The 15,578-nt window shown below is 57.0% G+C and overlaps 1 protein-coding gene across 1 annotated transcript in view; it reads left to right on the forward strand.

Annotated features, from left to right (window-relative positions):
• Positions 1-3,163: 3,163 nt before the first annotated feature.
• Positions 3,164-15,578, forward strand: part of ADAMTS2 (ADAM metallopeptidase with thrombospondin type 1 motif 2) — a 205,635-nt gene continuing 193,220 nt past the window's right edge. Inside the window, exons 1-2 of the mRNA XM_081825628.1 lie at positions 3,164-3,436; positions 4,475-4,869. Coding sequence (XP_081681754.1) covers positions 3,295-3,436; positions 4,475-4,869 — 537 coding nt within the window. The 5' untranslated portion in view covers positions 3,164-3,294. The remainder of the gene's footprint in view (positions 3,437-4,474; positions 4,870-15,578) is intronic.

Genomic DNA, 15,578 nt, shown 5'->3' on the forward strand with positions numbered 1-15,578 from the left:
GAACAAGGCAGGGTACCCCCTCTCGTCCAGAGCTGGGCCAGGCAGAGAGGAAGACATTCTCCTTTCTTAAAGTCCCTGCCCCGAGACACGGGCAGGGATTTGTGACACCCGAGGTGACCAGGAAAGGTCCTCCTCTCTTTCTGTACCTCACATCCTTGGGAAGATTTTAAGGGGGTTGGAGGGCCTGACATCACCCTGAATTGTCTTCATCCTTCTCCCACAACATGGGGCAGCTCTAGATCACGGTTGCAACCCCAGACCTTCAGGGACTAGGCTGGTAACAATCGTGAGCCATGAGGATGTGTAGGACTGTGGGAGTGTTGGGGACACTGTCAAGCAAGCCAGATCTAAGATATTCACGTCCAACTAAAAGCGGACCCACGTGACACATGCTAATCAAGTGTTGTAGTTGAGTTGACCCTGTGGTCCTTAGTTTGTGCCTTTGCGATCTGGACCTAATACTTGAGCAAAGAACCAGGAGGATTTCTTTGTCCCACTTCTCACCTGAAGGAGGAGAGGACCAGAGGGAGAGGCAAGCACCAGGGGTAGGCCAGTGTTTTCCAGAAGAGGAAGAGGAGAGATCTGAAACCATGGAAATTTGAAGATGTAGGAGGTGCCCCCCCCTTTTTTTCTTTTTTTGAGCTGAGGAGAGGTGATAGGGGGCTGGGACAAGTCAGCAAGGGCCCCCTACATGAATTGCAATGCATGAGTGCCTGATATTCTCTGCTTAGCCTTGTGGGTTCTCACGGTGGGGATTCAAGGATGGGCGTGTCAAGGGTCGTGATCTGCCTCCCACTCATGCCTGGGGGGAGCCCCTGGAGGTCAGGGATGATGCGGGAAGCAAGCTGCCAGGGCTTATTCGGGAGTGTCAAGGAGACAAACCCTCTTTCCAAAAAGTATCCTAGAGCTGGAATGTCAGAGTGTGCAAGACAATTTAGTTACGTGGTCCCGTCTGAAAATTCGCAGAGAGAGCCGTCCCTTCCCAGTTCTGCTCTCCTCCTTCTGCTTGCATCAAAGGAAAGGTCTCTGCTTCTGTTAGTCTGCCTCACACTTTCCCAACACTTGCGAATCAGCCTCGGCCTCAGCGCCTCTTTGCAGGCAGTAGTATCTAGACTATGACAACATTTCTGTTGTTGTTGTTTTCATTTTATTTATTTTTGGCAGTTATCTTTGCATTATGGTGAGATGTTGACCTTTCCATTTACGGTGGTGATTTAAAGTATCCTGTAAAAACGTAAGGCCGTGATTAAGTACTGTGCAAAGAACAGCTGTGGCGGTAGGAGCATCACGGTAATGATCATAAAGCCGGCAGGGAAGCGAGTGAGGTAGAACACGACCCTTGAGGTAGGCAAGGCTGCTGGTTGGGTCTTATTCATCTTTTGAGGAGGGTGAAAACATGGGCCACCACAGGAGGAATGAGTGACGGAGTGTCACGGGTTACAAGGCAGCACCTCGCTAGACCCAGCTCTGGGCTACCTGGCTTGTGCACCCTTCAGGATTCAACCATGCCACTTCTTACAGGAAGTCCTCCGGGATGCCTGGCTGTGAAGTCATCTCTCTTCCCATATGCTGACCACCATCCACTGTCTCTGGAACCAGGTACGTCATCGGAGGTCACGAAAGTGGACGCCTGCTTGGGGGTGGGGAGGGAAGACCTATAGAGAACTGCAGGGCATGTGCCCCATTTCATGGTGGATAAGCAGAGATGCAGGCCCCGTGTGGCCACGCTTTCCAATTTCTCAAGAAAAATCCGAAATCTAAATTCTTATGTGAAATTTCACTATTTTTAGCATTGACAAGAAGCGTTCGCTAGGCCTGGGGGCTGGATCCTGTCTCGGGCACTCTCAGGTGATACAGAGGGAACATTCCAGGTGAAGATGGCCATCAAGCTGAGAGCCCTCACACCCAGGTCCTGAAGATGACGGAACCGGGGATGCGAAATCACAGCTACAGCAAGTTGTGCAAGTCATGTGTTTCCCCATAAGACTGGGCCCTCCTGGCCGGCAGGGAGGGGCCTGAGTCATCAGACCCTGCCTGACCAAGGCCAACCCCAAAGCCCTTGGCCACACAGGCCTGAGGCAGAGCGAATGAGAAAATCCAAAAGGACAGGCGTCCACCATCCAAGGAAGCCTGAGAACACGCAGCAGAGATGTTCCCGACAGACACATGCCTTGGAGGGGGTTTCCAGGTGGGACCTGGGGAGGGAAGGTCACTGTGCCAGGGGACAGCAGGCGTGGGAGGACTGTGACTCTAGGCAGTGGGAAGGCTGTGCTGGAGAGGAGGGGTTCCATCTGTGGATGGGCTTTGACAGCAAACTTGCTCCAGGATGGAGAGGGATGCCTTGGATGCTGAGTGGGAAAAGGTGGGTGGAGTGCAGAGAGGCTATTTTAGGCAGGCCTGGGAGTGCAAAGGCCAGGAGGCTCCGGATGCAGGGCAGGTGAGGGCAGCAACCTGACTGAGCTCTGGGAGCGAGGGCCCACGTCTGGGTGGAGGAGGCTGTATTCAGAGGCTGCAATAGAGGGATGGGGAGGCAGTTGGAGGGGGCCAGGAACTTCAGGCAGAGAGCAGTTGGGGACGAAGGAACCTTGCATCTCTCTGTAAGGGTAAAAGTTGATATTTGGGATAGTCCCTGCGGTGCATGTACCCTCCTATAAAAGCGTCTGGAGTTTCCATCTCAGGCCTCCCCAAGCCGGTCCCGTTCCTGCACCCTGTCCTGCCCCAGGGCGCCCAGAGAGGGCGAGGCAGGTCTTTGCGCCCGAGGCTGACGGGTGGGACCCAGGCGCCCCACGGACTCTCTGGGTGGGGATGCTCAGGCGGGCGCCGCTCCTCCGAGGTTGGGCCCCGCCAGGGCGCGGGGCGCGCCCGATGGTGGCCGGCGGCGGGGCTCCCCCGGCCCGACCCGCGGTGCTACTCTGCCGCCGCCTCGGGGTGTCTCTGCTTCGCTGCGAGCCGGGAACCGCGGCGGCGGCGGCGGCGCGAGGAGGGGAGCGGGCGGCGGCGGCGGCCGCGCCAAGAAGCGCCGGGTCACCGCAGGCTGAGGCGCCCGCCGTCCCCGCCCTCCCCCTCGCTCGCCTTCTCCTCCCTCCCGCCTCCCTCGCTCGCTCGCTCCTTCCCTCTCCCCGCCTCCCCTCCGCGCTCCCCCGCCCTCCCCTCCGCGCCTCGCCTCCTCCGCCCCGCGCCCTGCGGTGCTGCAGCTGCGGGCGGCTCCAGCTGCCCCCAGATGTGGGCTGGGCGGCGCGCGGGGAACTTTCGCGCCGGCAGCGAGTGCGGGGCCCCGGCTGCGGTCCGGCTGCCATGGATCCGCCGGCGGGAGCCGCTCGCCGCCTGCTCTGCCCCGCGCTGCTGCTGCCGCCGCTGCTGCTGCTGCTGCCGCCGCTCCTGCTGCCGCCGCCGCCCGCGGACGCCCGGCTCGCCGCCGCCGCCGCCGACCCCCCGGGTAGGTGCGGCCGGGCCCCCACGCCCCGCGACCCCGGTCGGCCGGGCCCCGCCGCGCGTGCTCCGCCGCCCCCTCCCCAGGCGTCGTCCAGCCCGACTTGGGCAAACTCCGCGCGCCCCGCCCGGGGCCAAGTTGGCCAACTTCGGGGCCGGGTTGGTCGCGCAGGGGGCGCCCCGCGGCGCACCGGAGCGCCTCCGGCCGGGGGCAGCCTCGCAGCGTTCGCGGCTCCCGGGACGCGGAGCAAGGAGATGGAGGGCCGGGAAAGCCCCGCGGCCGAGAGCGCAGCGCTAGCCCCAGCGGGTCCTGGGGAGCCAGGGCGAGGCGGCGCCGGGGCTCGCGTCCGGGGACGCTCGGGAGGAGCCGGGGGCTGAGCGCGCCGCCGAGGGCCCTGAGGACTGATGGGGCGCCCCGGAGGGAATCCCTGAGCATCCGAGGGACCCTGCTGCACCCCTCCCTGCCCTCGGGCGCGCAGGGAGGGGGCCCGGCATCGGTCCAGCCGAGAGCTGGACACGGAGGACAGGCCGCGCGTGCCCGGGGGAGCCGAGTCCACGCCGCTCGGGAGGCGAGCCGCTCGGGCGCCGGGGCGGCGGGGGCAGCGGAGGGGTAGAGGCGAGGCGCACGGGTAAGGGGCCAACCGTCAATGGTTTCGGAGCAGCCCCACGTCCTGCCAAGGACGGTAGGTTCAAGGGGCGGGGGGCGGCTCTGATGGGGCCGTCCCCATGGGAACTGTGAGGAGCTCGCGGAGCCTCAACCCGGAACGGGGCAGGGGGCAGAGCGCTGGGCTGGCAGGGTCCCAGAGGGGGATTGCTTGGGGGCGGCGGGGTTCCGGAGTGGTGGCCGGGTTAACGCCCCTTCCCAGTCGGAAGAAGGCCGGGGAGGTGCAGGCTCGTTTCTGGGGGTTGCCTGGCAGAATACCCTTCCCTTCTCAGTGGTGGTGGTGGTGGTGGGGGGGGGGGTGGCCTGGGGGGCTGCGGGGCTTGGCGGCGGGGCTCTGGGGCTCCGAGGTCTTGGCGGGTCTAACGCCCCTTCCCGTTGCAGGCGGGCCCCTGGGGCACGGAGCGGAGCGCATCCTGGCGGTGCCGGTGCGCACTGACGCCCAGGGCCGCTTGGTGTCCCACGTGGTGTCGGCGGCGTCGGCCCAGGCGGGGGTTCGGGCCCGCAGGGCCGCCCCTATCCAGACCCCGGGCTTACCTGGAGACGACGAGGAGGACCCCGGCCGCCGCCTCTTCTACAATGTCACGGTCTTCGGCCGAGACCTGCACCTGCGGCTGCGGCCCAACGCCCGCCTCGTGGCGCCCGGCGCCACGGTGGAATGGCAAAGCGAGTCGGGCGCCACCCGCGTGGAGCCCCTGCTCGGGACCTGCCTCTACGTCGGAGACGTGGCGGGCCTGGCTGAAGCCTCCTCCGTGGCGCTCAGCAACTGCGACGGGCTGGTGAGTACTCACTTCTCTTGCTCCTTTCTGTCCACTGCCCTTGCCTGGGATTTGGACGCTGGTTGTCCGTGACTCCCAAGGCCTGCACTGAGGATCTCCTCTGCACCCCTGTGTGTAGGGAGCACCGGGCACCGAAGGAAGGGCTTGGCACGAAGACAAGTTACTTTGATCGGTCCAAGAGGGGTGATTTATGCAGTGGGTCAGGGTCTCCGGAGTGCGGTCTCCCTTACGCCCGCGGGGCACAGGTCTTCCTACTGTAACCAGCTGTGTGTCCATCTCCACGAGTGTGTGCACGTGTGCACACGTGTTTTGGAATGCTGGCGTGTGCTCGTATCTGGGTACCCTGGGCGAACAGGTGAATGCCATTGTGTGTCTCGTGCATGTATGTATCTGTGGTCTCCGCTCCTTTGGGTGTCCGGGTATCTGTTGAGTGTGTGTCCATGTGCATCTTAGCGTGTGTGATATGTGTGCGAGGGGACACGTTTGCTGGCAGTCCGTCTTCTTGTTTCTGTGTGTGCAGGAGGTGCCGGCACAGGGAGCAGGCAGGCAGTGGTGCTGAAATGCCCAGTTATCCCTCTGCCCCCTGGCTGACCGGGAACCACTGATTTTTATGCTGTGGTTTCCTGTTGAACTCCAGCTGGTAATTTGAAAAGTCGGTTTTCTCTCTCTATTTTGAGCCAAGGGGAGCATTTGGAAATGCAGGCTCTGGTGCCCACGGGCAGCCTCTGAAGGACAAGGAGAGAGGCCGAGTTCCCTCCTGGGATTGCTTGGGCCACCCAGCGTGACTGGAGTCCTGGGACGTTTTCCTGTTTCAGGCGCCCATGGGGACCACGGCTTGGCACGAGGGGCCCTCAGAGGAAGCCTGGATCGATGCTCGGGGAGGCGGCTGACTTTGGCGGTGCTCTCTGTCCGGCTGCCCCGGGGCCTGGCACGTGGCAGAAACCACTGCAGTTTTCTATTTTGGATTGGGGGTGCGGTGGTCAGGCTGGCCGTGGCTGGCCAGACATCGGAAGCCCGCCCACCGTGGGTTCTGCTCTAATTGTGGCTCAGGGCACTGCTGTGCTGAGCGAGCGGCTGCTCTCCCAGCCCTGCTGGCCCCCGAGCCCCCGGTCCTCAGGCTTTTCCTGCTGCTGCCTGCAATTACACCAGAGCCCCGCAACCGCTGGTGTTCTTTTTATGGAGACACAGGAAATGTCACTTGTTGCTTCGGAAAATCACGGCCTTTGGCTGGATTTAGTTAGAACCCGGGCGTGTTGCAAACGACTATAAATGTCCTTGGAGGAGTTGGGTTATCATGGTGCAGCCCTTTATATGTCTGTTGTCTCTGAGGCCGTCCGGGGCCTCAGAAGTGTATCTCATTTGATGCTGCAGGTGAATTTCCTAAATAAATCGAAATCGGTGCTGGGGACTCCAGGAGTTGGGGGAGCTGACTCGGATGCAGTCTGTAGGTGGGCCAGCTCCTGTGTACTGAGAAATTTCTGATGGAGAGCATTTCCGGGAGGCTTTGTCTCTGTCATTTGTAGATTCGTTTGTTTAGCCAGAACCTCCCAGTGCCGTCTGTCCCCTGTGCTCGTCGGAGGTGTGGCTGGCCCCGTGCCCACCTGGGGCTCGGGGCCGCTGATGGGCTGTGGGGCAACTCTGGCCAGGGTTTTGACCGCAGGCTCCTGGGGGCTATTTGGAGGATGAGTTGGCAGCCGGCAAAGGCAGAGGTTGGCAATCTTAGCAGAGGGAAGAACATGTGCTCAGGTCCTAGGTATGCGTTAGCCGGGTCAGGACAGGCATGGTGAGATGTCACAAGGACTGGCCTCACATCTGCCCAGGGGCAAGGCAGCTGGAAGGAAGATGGGCGTTGGAAGACAGGCTGGGGCTTGCCTGAGGGGCCTTGAATGCTGTCGAAAAATGGCCTGGAGATAATGGGGCATCGATATTAGTTCTTTACTGTTCCTCCCTCTTCCTTCCTTCCATCTTTATTTCTCTTTCTTTCTTTCTTCCTTCCTTTTTCTTTCCTTCTTTCTTTCTTTCTTTCTTTCTTTTCCTTCCTTCCTTCCTTTTCCTCCTTCCTTCCTTTTGTTTTGGTGTGTCTCTTCTCATTTTATACTAATTAATTCCTTAACCTTTTGAATCTCTCTGTGTATCACCAATAGGCCTGGGGTTCTATACATAACGCAAAGTCCTGGTCCCCACAGCTATCCTGCAGGGGAAGGATCCTCATCCCTGGTTTGCAGATGCTCAGATGAGGCTCTAGGAGGTTGACTGACTTGCCCAAGACCACATAGCCCATGCTGTCAGGAATCTAGCCTGGTTCTCTCCAGCCTCTTGTGCCACAGGGCTCCCAAGTCGGGGCAGGTAGAAGGTACTGAGCGGGGCAATACCTGTGCACTCCTCCCAATAGGCCTTATGTGGATAAATGCATCTCATTCTTCTAGCAACCTAGGCCCTTAACCACCATGCCACACAGGCCCCCTGCTTCTGCAGCGTTCGCTCTTCCTTCGTAGATAGCAAAACACACCGAAGCAGGTATGTCAGGCTATGGTGTGCATGCAGATCCCCAGGGGTCTTGTTAAAATGCAAGTTCTGATTCAGCACATCTGGGGTGGGGCCTAAAGTTCGTTCTTTCTTTCTTTCTTTCTTTCTTTCTTTCTTTCTTTCTTTCTTTCAGAGAGAGAGCATGAATGGGGGCAGGGAGGGGCAGAGGGAGAAAGAGAGAGACTCTTAAGCAGGCTCCACACCCAGTGCGGAGCCCAACTTGGGGCTTGATCTCAAGACCCTAAGATCATGACCGGAGCCAAAATCAAGAGTTGGATGCTTAACCGACAGAGCCACCCAGGAGCCCCAAGTTCTGCATTTCTAATAAGCTCCCTGCCCAATGCTCCTGGACCTCAGGCTGCCCTTTGAGAAGCAAGGCTCAACAGCCCCATTTCTGCAAGAGTTCTACACATTCCACCACAAGTTGCTCCTTGCAAATGGGTTTCAGTGGACAACCAGTGTGGGAGACTCTGTACCCTGCATTCAGCTTGGGAGATTCAGGGGGCCCATTGGGATCTCGGAAGTTCCGTAATAAAGACATGTCTGGTAATCTCAGTAATCCATCGTTTCCCACACAGATGGGACCATGGAACCCCTTCTTGGCAGAACATGTCTTCCTGGAAGATGTGTAGAGAAACCCATGGAGCAGGGTCCCAGCTGCTCATGCACGCACGCTCTCTCTCAAAATAAATAAATAAAATCTTAAAAAAAGAGAAAGGAAGGTAGTAGTAGTTTTGTTTTCCATGGACAGCAGTCTCCTAATCGAGGGGAAACTTATTATATTTGTCGGGATCCTTTTAGTTACAAGTTACGGGCTGCTTAAATTACTTTAAACAAAAAACCAGGATGTTATTAGTTCCGGTAATGGTAAGTCTTCAGGCATGGTTGAATCCAGGTGCTCCCGCTAGGTCATTAGGACACTTGCCATCTCCTGCCTCAGTCTTCCTATGTGTTGGTTTTGTTATCAGGTGCAGTCCTTCTGTGGTGAGTCTGGGGGCCCCAGCAGTGGCTGGCTGACATCTTTTTCTGAATAATTCCAGCTGAGACCTGGCTATCACTCTGGCCAGCCTGGGACTGGTGCGTCTGTGAGGAGCAGGACATGGGATTTGCAGAGCCCCAGAAACAGAGAGCGGAAGAGGTGCTGTTCCCTCAGTTAATACGAGATGGGGATTCTGAGCCTGCCAAGATGTAGATTCTTCTGGAGTCAGGTAGAAGTGCAGACTCAAGAAATGCCACATGAAGACATGCTTCATAAGGCATGCTGTGCACTTTATTCTCAGAGAGGCTGGTAAATGCAGAGTTTCCAGATTTTTTTTTTTTTTTACAGCCATTAGACAGAAGCTATTCATAATATTCACAAGGAAAGGTTAAGGTTTGTCTTTCATCATGCCTGAGAAAATTAGGCTTAATGGAGGATTCTTGCAGGTCACATTGCAGTTTCCTAGTACCTTCCAGGCCACATGATTGGTGTGCTAATTTCATATTATTTAAATATGCTCATTAAAAACCCAGTGAGGCGGTGCCTGGGTGGCTCAGGCGGTTAAACGTCTGCCTTTGGCTCAGGTCATGATCTCATGGGTCCTGGGATTGAGCCCCGCATCGGGCTCCCTGCTCAGCGGGGAGTCTGCTTCTCCCTCAACCTCTGCCCCCCCAACTCATGCTCTCACTCTCTCTCTCTCTCTCACTGTCAAATAAATAAATAATAGCTTATTTTTTATAACCCAGCGAGAGCCTGTTGTAAGAACAGTATAATAATAATAATAGTAAGTCATAGTTGGCTACCCCTACTATGTGCCAGGCTCCCTGCTGAGTGCCTTATGCCTGCATCGCCTTGTTCAATCCTCACAACATCCTATGGCCTATGCCTGATATTGTCCCCATTCTACAGATGAATGAACTGAGGCTCCAAATGCTGAGAGCTTGCTTCAAGCTTTGCAGTCGGTATTTGAATGCATGTCTGCCTGATTCCAAGATCATGCTCACTACATTTTATTGTTTTTTTGTTTTTGGTTTTTGTTGCTGTTTTTTGCATGCCAACAAAAAAAATAAAAATGAAGAAATGCATTTCTTTAAAGTATTTCTTACCTTCCCTGTTTTGACTCCTGGAGACCTTCTGAGTCAGGGGTGTTGTCTGTTGTTTGTGGGAGCTGGGAGCAGGCCTGGTGGTTGAGTGGCTTGCTGACACACTGCTGACCTGCTCCAGCCTGCAGCTCCTGGCAGGTTGCCTGAGTCTTCACAGCTGGGTGATGGCAGTGGGGCCGAAGCACCCAGCTTCCCCTTGCCTCCCACCTCAGGGCAGCTCTGGGGACCTCTCTGGCCTGATAGGGCCTGACAGGGCCAGTGGGTGGAAGTCTTCGTGGGCTGGGCAGTGGGAAGGGTCTGGCCTCTGAGCTCTGGTCCCATTCTGAGCTCTGACGGGGAGGGCAGTGTCCACCCTTCCCTGGGGGCTCAATGTGAGCCCCCATGATTCTGTGAGGCAGAGCCCCCATCGTGTGGCTGAGGTTCAGAGAGGCCCAAGGGCTTCTGCCTTGTGGGCTGGGGCTCCTCTGAGAGGCACCTACGCTATCCAGTCTTTTTTTTTTTTTTTAATATTTTATTTATTTATTTATTTTAGAGAGAGAGAGAGGGAGAGCTTGAGTGGGGTTGGGGAGGGGCAGAGGGAGAGGGAGAGAGAGAATCCCAAGCAGACTCCACGCTGAGTGCAGAGCCTACACGGGGCTTGATCCCAGGATGCTGAGATCACGACCTGAGCCGAAATTAAGAGTCAGACGCTTAATTTAATTTAATTAAATTAACAGTCGGACCCAGGCGCCCCTGTCCAGCCTTTATAGACATTAAGAATCACTAAGGTTTACAGAGAGAAGTAATTTGCTGGCCAAGGGACTGAGAGGAGTTTCGTTTTTCCTCACAAGACTCCTGCTTTCGAGGCCACACATTGGGCTCCAGCTGGCTCAGGTGCTGGAGTCGGGCAGGCAGGTGAGGCAGGCTCGGGCTGTGGGGCTGGGGGCGAGGGTGCCTAGGACTTGCAGCCATCTCTTTTGTCTTCTTTCCTCCCACCCTGTCTTGGCACTGCCTGGAGGGCAGCGAGAGGATCTCAGGAACACCAAAGAGGGGCTGTGGGACATTCCAAGTTCCCTGGGTCTTGGGGCTCCTCAGGTCAGAAGAGTGGAGATTCCTGCTTGGCCCTTGCTGTTGGTAATCTTCACTGCTGCCCAGGGTAGTCTCAGCCTCCTCCATGGCTTATTACTTTTCTCGTTGTTTAAGACTCATTCAGTTTAAGTGACAGAAAACTGGCTTACAGTGAATGAAGTAAACAAGGGATGTCACGGGTCCAATTATCCTTGGGGTCCTGAGGAGTTCAGGCATGGCTGGATCCAGGGGTTCAGGGCTTGTTTCAGCACATGTTCTCTGCCTTTCAGCTCTGCCACTCTCTGTGTTGGTCTCAACATGGCCTTCCCCATGTGGGGGTCACTGGCAACTCCTGGCTTAACTTGCCTCCCATGGTAGCAATCAGAAATGGAGAGCACTCCTTTCTGGATGGTTCCTGCTGGCATCCTGGAGGGGGCTCTGATGGGCCCTGCTTAGATTATAGGCCCCTATTTATTTATTTATTTTAAAGATTTTATTTATTTATTTGACACAGAGAGACACAGCGAGAGAGGGAACACAAGCAGGGGAGTGGGGGAGGGAGAAGCAGGCTTCCCACAGAGCAGGGAGCCCGACGCGGGGCTTGATCCCTTGACCCCGGGATCATGACCTGAGCCGAAGGCAGACGCTTAGCGACTGAGCCACCCAGGCGCCCCTATAGGCCCCTCTTTAAACCAATCGTTGTGATGTAGGCCTGGCCTGAGTCTCTTGCTCACCTTTGGGGTTGAAAGTGAGGGCCAGATCCCCAAACTCTGGAATGGATGGGTGTTTTATATAAAAGCAAGAGGAAGGTGAATGTGCTGGGCAGATGAAAACAGTTGACACCACACTCCACCTGGACTCCGGGTCCCCTCGTCCAGATCTCTTCCTGGGCTCCAGACCTGCCTGCGCAGCTGCCTCCAGGGCTCCTTCCCTAGGTGACCCCATGCTTCTGAAATGGAATACAGTCTCTACCCTCCTCCAGACTCCACCCTTTCTTGGGTGAGAATCCCAGGATCACCCCTCTCCTCCCTCTCCATGACCCATACATCTAGCCAGCCACCATCCTAGACATCTCTGGACTTCATCCCCGTTCCCATCTCTCCACCATGCATGACCCCAGGCCCTGTCTTCTGCATCTGTGATCCTCAGCTGCTGCTAATTGGTCTCTCCAGCAACTCTTTCTCCACCCAGCAGCCACACTGATGTTCATAAACCATATATTAAATCATGTCACTCCTTTGCTTAAGATCTCTTGTTGATTCTTATTGCCCTTAAAAAAAACCCAAATCCAAAAAAACATCCAAACCCACTCGCCTGGCATTCAAGGCCACCTATGACCCCGCCCAATGGCCTCCAGTTTCGTCTGTCACTGTGTCCCCCTCATGCCTGTGCCCCATCACACTGAGCTTTTAGTCCCCCCAACACAGGATGCCCCCAGCTCAGAGTCTTTGCATAGGCTGTGCCCTGGCCTGGACCACTCTTACCCCTTCCTCTTTACCTGGCTCACTCTGTAGGTCTCAGCTAAATGGCATTTCATTCAGGAAGCCATCCTAAGCATTCTTATGCCAGGTTGCACCCTGGGCTTCTTGGTAACTTGTACTATGGGTAACGTGTACCCATCTATGTCCGCAGGGCCCATCTCTGGCTGGGCAGAGCTCAGCGGGAGCTGTGAAATGAGAGTTCCCAGGAAGTGGGGGCCAAAATCCTATATAGGAAAAGGTTGGGGACTTGCCCCCGAGACCCTGTGTCCCCCAGTGCCCAGGGCTGGCCCATCTCTTCTCATCTGCTCTCTTGCCAATCCCAGAATGCCCACACTCACTGGGGAAGGCTCCCTTGGAGAATGGCTGAAAGCTTTGCCTCCTTACCCATAGGAAAGTACTTGTGCACAACATGGGTTTTATAGTTTTCCTGCCCCTACTTTGGGGTTCATGAAACTTGAGTTCAAAACCCTGGTCTAAATCAAACCAAGTAGGGGAGGGAAGACCGCCTCTCCCCCGGTCCTGTATGGGGAAGGGTTGGGTGGGGGTGAGGAGACATTGGGCTGGGCTCTTGCAACCCTGGGCAAATCCTCCCACCATTGGCCTCATTTTGTCAAAGTGGATACTGGGAGCTGGAGTTAACCGTTTCTGGGTTAACTTCCAGGGCAGCTCCAGGTGCCTTAGGGGCCAGATGGGGAGCAGGCACAAGTGAGGGGACAGGGTTGGAGGAGGGAGAGGTGGGGACCCCGGCGAGCCCACGCCCCACCTCCCTTGAGAGATTGTTGCCCGCCAGGGAGTGTGGGCCCCTTGCTGCTGAACCCCCCATTGTTTCTTCAGAGAAACTGTATATCTGAGTGTGTTGATATCATTTGGGCAAACAAGTCCAGTGTGAATTCCCCGTGTGGGCCCTGAGGTCCCCTGACGGGGCCTCCAGAGGCAGGTGTGGAAGTGTTGGGAGGCGGGCTGGCAGCAGGACCATTAGATGCGCCAGGGCTCCCTGCCGGCAGGGGCTGGGAAACTTGCTAAAACCCACCGTGACTTCATCACCACCACCCTATGCCCCCTTCCAGGACGTCCACAACCTTCTGGCTGGCCTCCCCACCACTTCTCACTGGGACTGATTTGGTGGAGGGCAGGAACTTTCTAGGGGCTCTTCCCTGCCTGGGCGGGGTAGCGACGTGCACTGACCTGTGGCTGCCATGATGGAGGCTGACTTGTCAGAGGTTTGTGCTCAAGGGGGCAGAGTACCAGCCTGTGACCCTGCCCCACCACCCCATTTGCCTTGTGGTGGGCCCTCAGAATGGTGTAGGTGCATCAGTGGTCTGAAACACAGACTCATCTGTCTTCCACCTAGAGTCGTTGAAATCACAGCCAGCCAGTAGGTGGTTGCCAGGGGCTGGGGGTGGGGGTGGGGGGGAAGAGGGGAATGGGGCGTTATTGTTCATGGTTATAGAGTTTCAGTTTTACAAGAAAACAAGAGTTCTGGTGATGGTTGCACAACGTTAGGAATGCATTTAATAGCACTGAACGACACTAAAAGTGGTTAAGATGGTAATTTTTACGTTATGTGGATTTTACCACATAAAAAGGCATCTGAGGACTCATGGGATTCGGTAGGTAGTTCAGGGGTGGAGTGGTGCCCCTTGAGCCCCATTCGTCCAGTTTTCCTCCCCTGTGGGACTCTGTTCCCTGGGAGACCAGTGGTTGCGGCTGTCCCCACACCCCTCACACCCCTGATGGGAAAGCGAAGCTATTTTTTGAAGGTTCCCGCCACGGTCTTGAGCTTCACTCTGATTGGCTGGGGTTAGGTCACGGGACTTTTCCATAGCCAATCACTGTGGCCCAGGAATGCCGTGCGCTGATTGGCTCTGGCCTGAGTCCCATGCTCCAGGGGTGGCCTGGAATAATGGAGGGAGAGCGCGGCGAGCCTGGACCACCCGGGAAGGCCGAGTCGCGGCTCACTGCCTGCCGCACTCCTCTGCCGACTGAGGGCCCCGCTGCCCTCGCTGCCCATCAAGAAAAGGAGGTCAGAGAATCAGTGTGTACACCCGCTCCCTCTGCTGCCGCATGACCCAGTCCTGCAGTCCTCCTGTGAACTAGCCATTGGGGTGCTCCTTCCACAGATGGGGAAACTGAGGCTCGGTGAGTTACTGGATCTGTGGGCTCTCCTGGGGTGGGGTCGCCTCCTTGCACGGAATCCTCTAGGGAAGGGCGGGGTGGAGCCCAGCTCGGCCCCTCATGAAGGGCCAGCACAGTCGGTCACCGATCTCTGAGCCTGAGCCCAGGGAGGCCAGCTCTTCCCAAGCCGTCCCTTGTCACCTTGCCACCGCCTACCCTGACTCCACTGCGTGGTCGTGTGCATTTCCGGCACTGGTTGTGGAGTGTAACGTGCCGCCCATTCCCGTGTTGGCAGGCTTCAGGCTCTTTCTGCCCCATGGCCGGCCGTGGCCGCCTGTCCCCTTGTGCCCCCAGCACTTGGTGAGTGTGGAGTGCTGCCAGGGGTCAGCTGGGAGGTGGGGAAGGCCAGATCCTCACCTAGGTCCGCTGTGAGGACCAAGAGTGCCACAGCCACGGTGAGCAGTCATGGGGGAGCTCATCTGCCCTGAGCCACAGGGACACCCCCTCCCCCCTTCCCGTGACCCGGTGTGCCCATCTAGCATCCAGGCTGGCTTTGCAGTGTGGTGGCCTAAGCTGTGGCCTGGGCCTCCCCACTCTGGTCTCTGAGATCCATAGGGGCAAATGCATGTGGGGCCCTTCCTGGGACCCTCGGTCCTGTCCTAGCAGGCAGACACATCCTTCATTATCCTCATTGCCCTCCCCTGCTTGGGCAGCCTGGGGGAACGTGTGCATGTTTGTGCGCCTTTGCACGGGAATGTGTGTGTATGTAGAATGGTGAGCTTGTGTGTGCATGTGCATGCATATCTGTGTGAGTGTGACATGAATGTGTACCTGCATGTGAATGTGTGTCTGTGCCTGTGAGTTTATGCATTGGAGTGAGCATGTGTGTGAGTGTGCGCATCGGTGTGAGTGTGCATGTGTGTCTGTAGGTGTACATGTCTGCCTATTTGAGTGAGGAGTGTGAGTGTGTATACATGGTCGTGTGTGTTCTTGGCAGGGGCTTCCTGCAGGGGAGGGGACTGAACGGGGGGAGAGGTACCGAGGGGAGAGGAAGACCCTAGCCATCTAAGTCTTGGCACCACCTTGGGCCCCTCCTCTCCCACTGGCAGGCGCTCTGGACTGGGAGGGCCCAGGTAGGAGCCTCTTGTTGTGCTGCTTATGTTTCATATTAAATGTCAACTGTCCACCGGGTCTGCGGTGCTGCCATTAATATGGAGAAGTTATTACAGAGCCTGGAGCTGGCTCCTCGGGCTCATCCATGAATTTCAATTACCTTGCACGTCTACTCTAGGCCTGTGGAGTGGGGCACACAGTTTCTGCTTGGAGGCAGAGGGAACTCTGCATCCAGAACCCAAGCCCAGGCAGTGCGGAGGGGCTAGGCAGGCCCTGCACTGCCCCACCTTGCCCTGCAGGTTCCACACGAGCACGGACTCGGTGTGGACTGGAGGCTGCTGTGTC

The sequence above is a fragment of the Leptonychotes weddellii genome, chromosome 7 (genome assembly GCF_054177405.1).
Source record: "Leptonychotes weddellii isolate Sample4059 chromosome 7, ASM5417740v2, whole genome shotgun sequence".
Classification (NCBI taxonomy): Eukaryota; Metazoa; Chordata; class Mammalia; order Carnivora; family Phocidae; genus Leptonychotes; species Leptonychotes weddellii.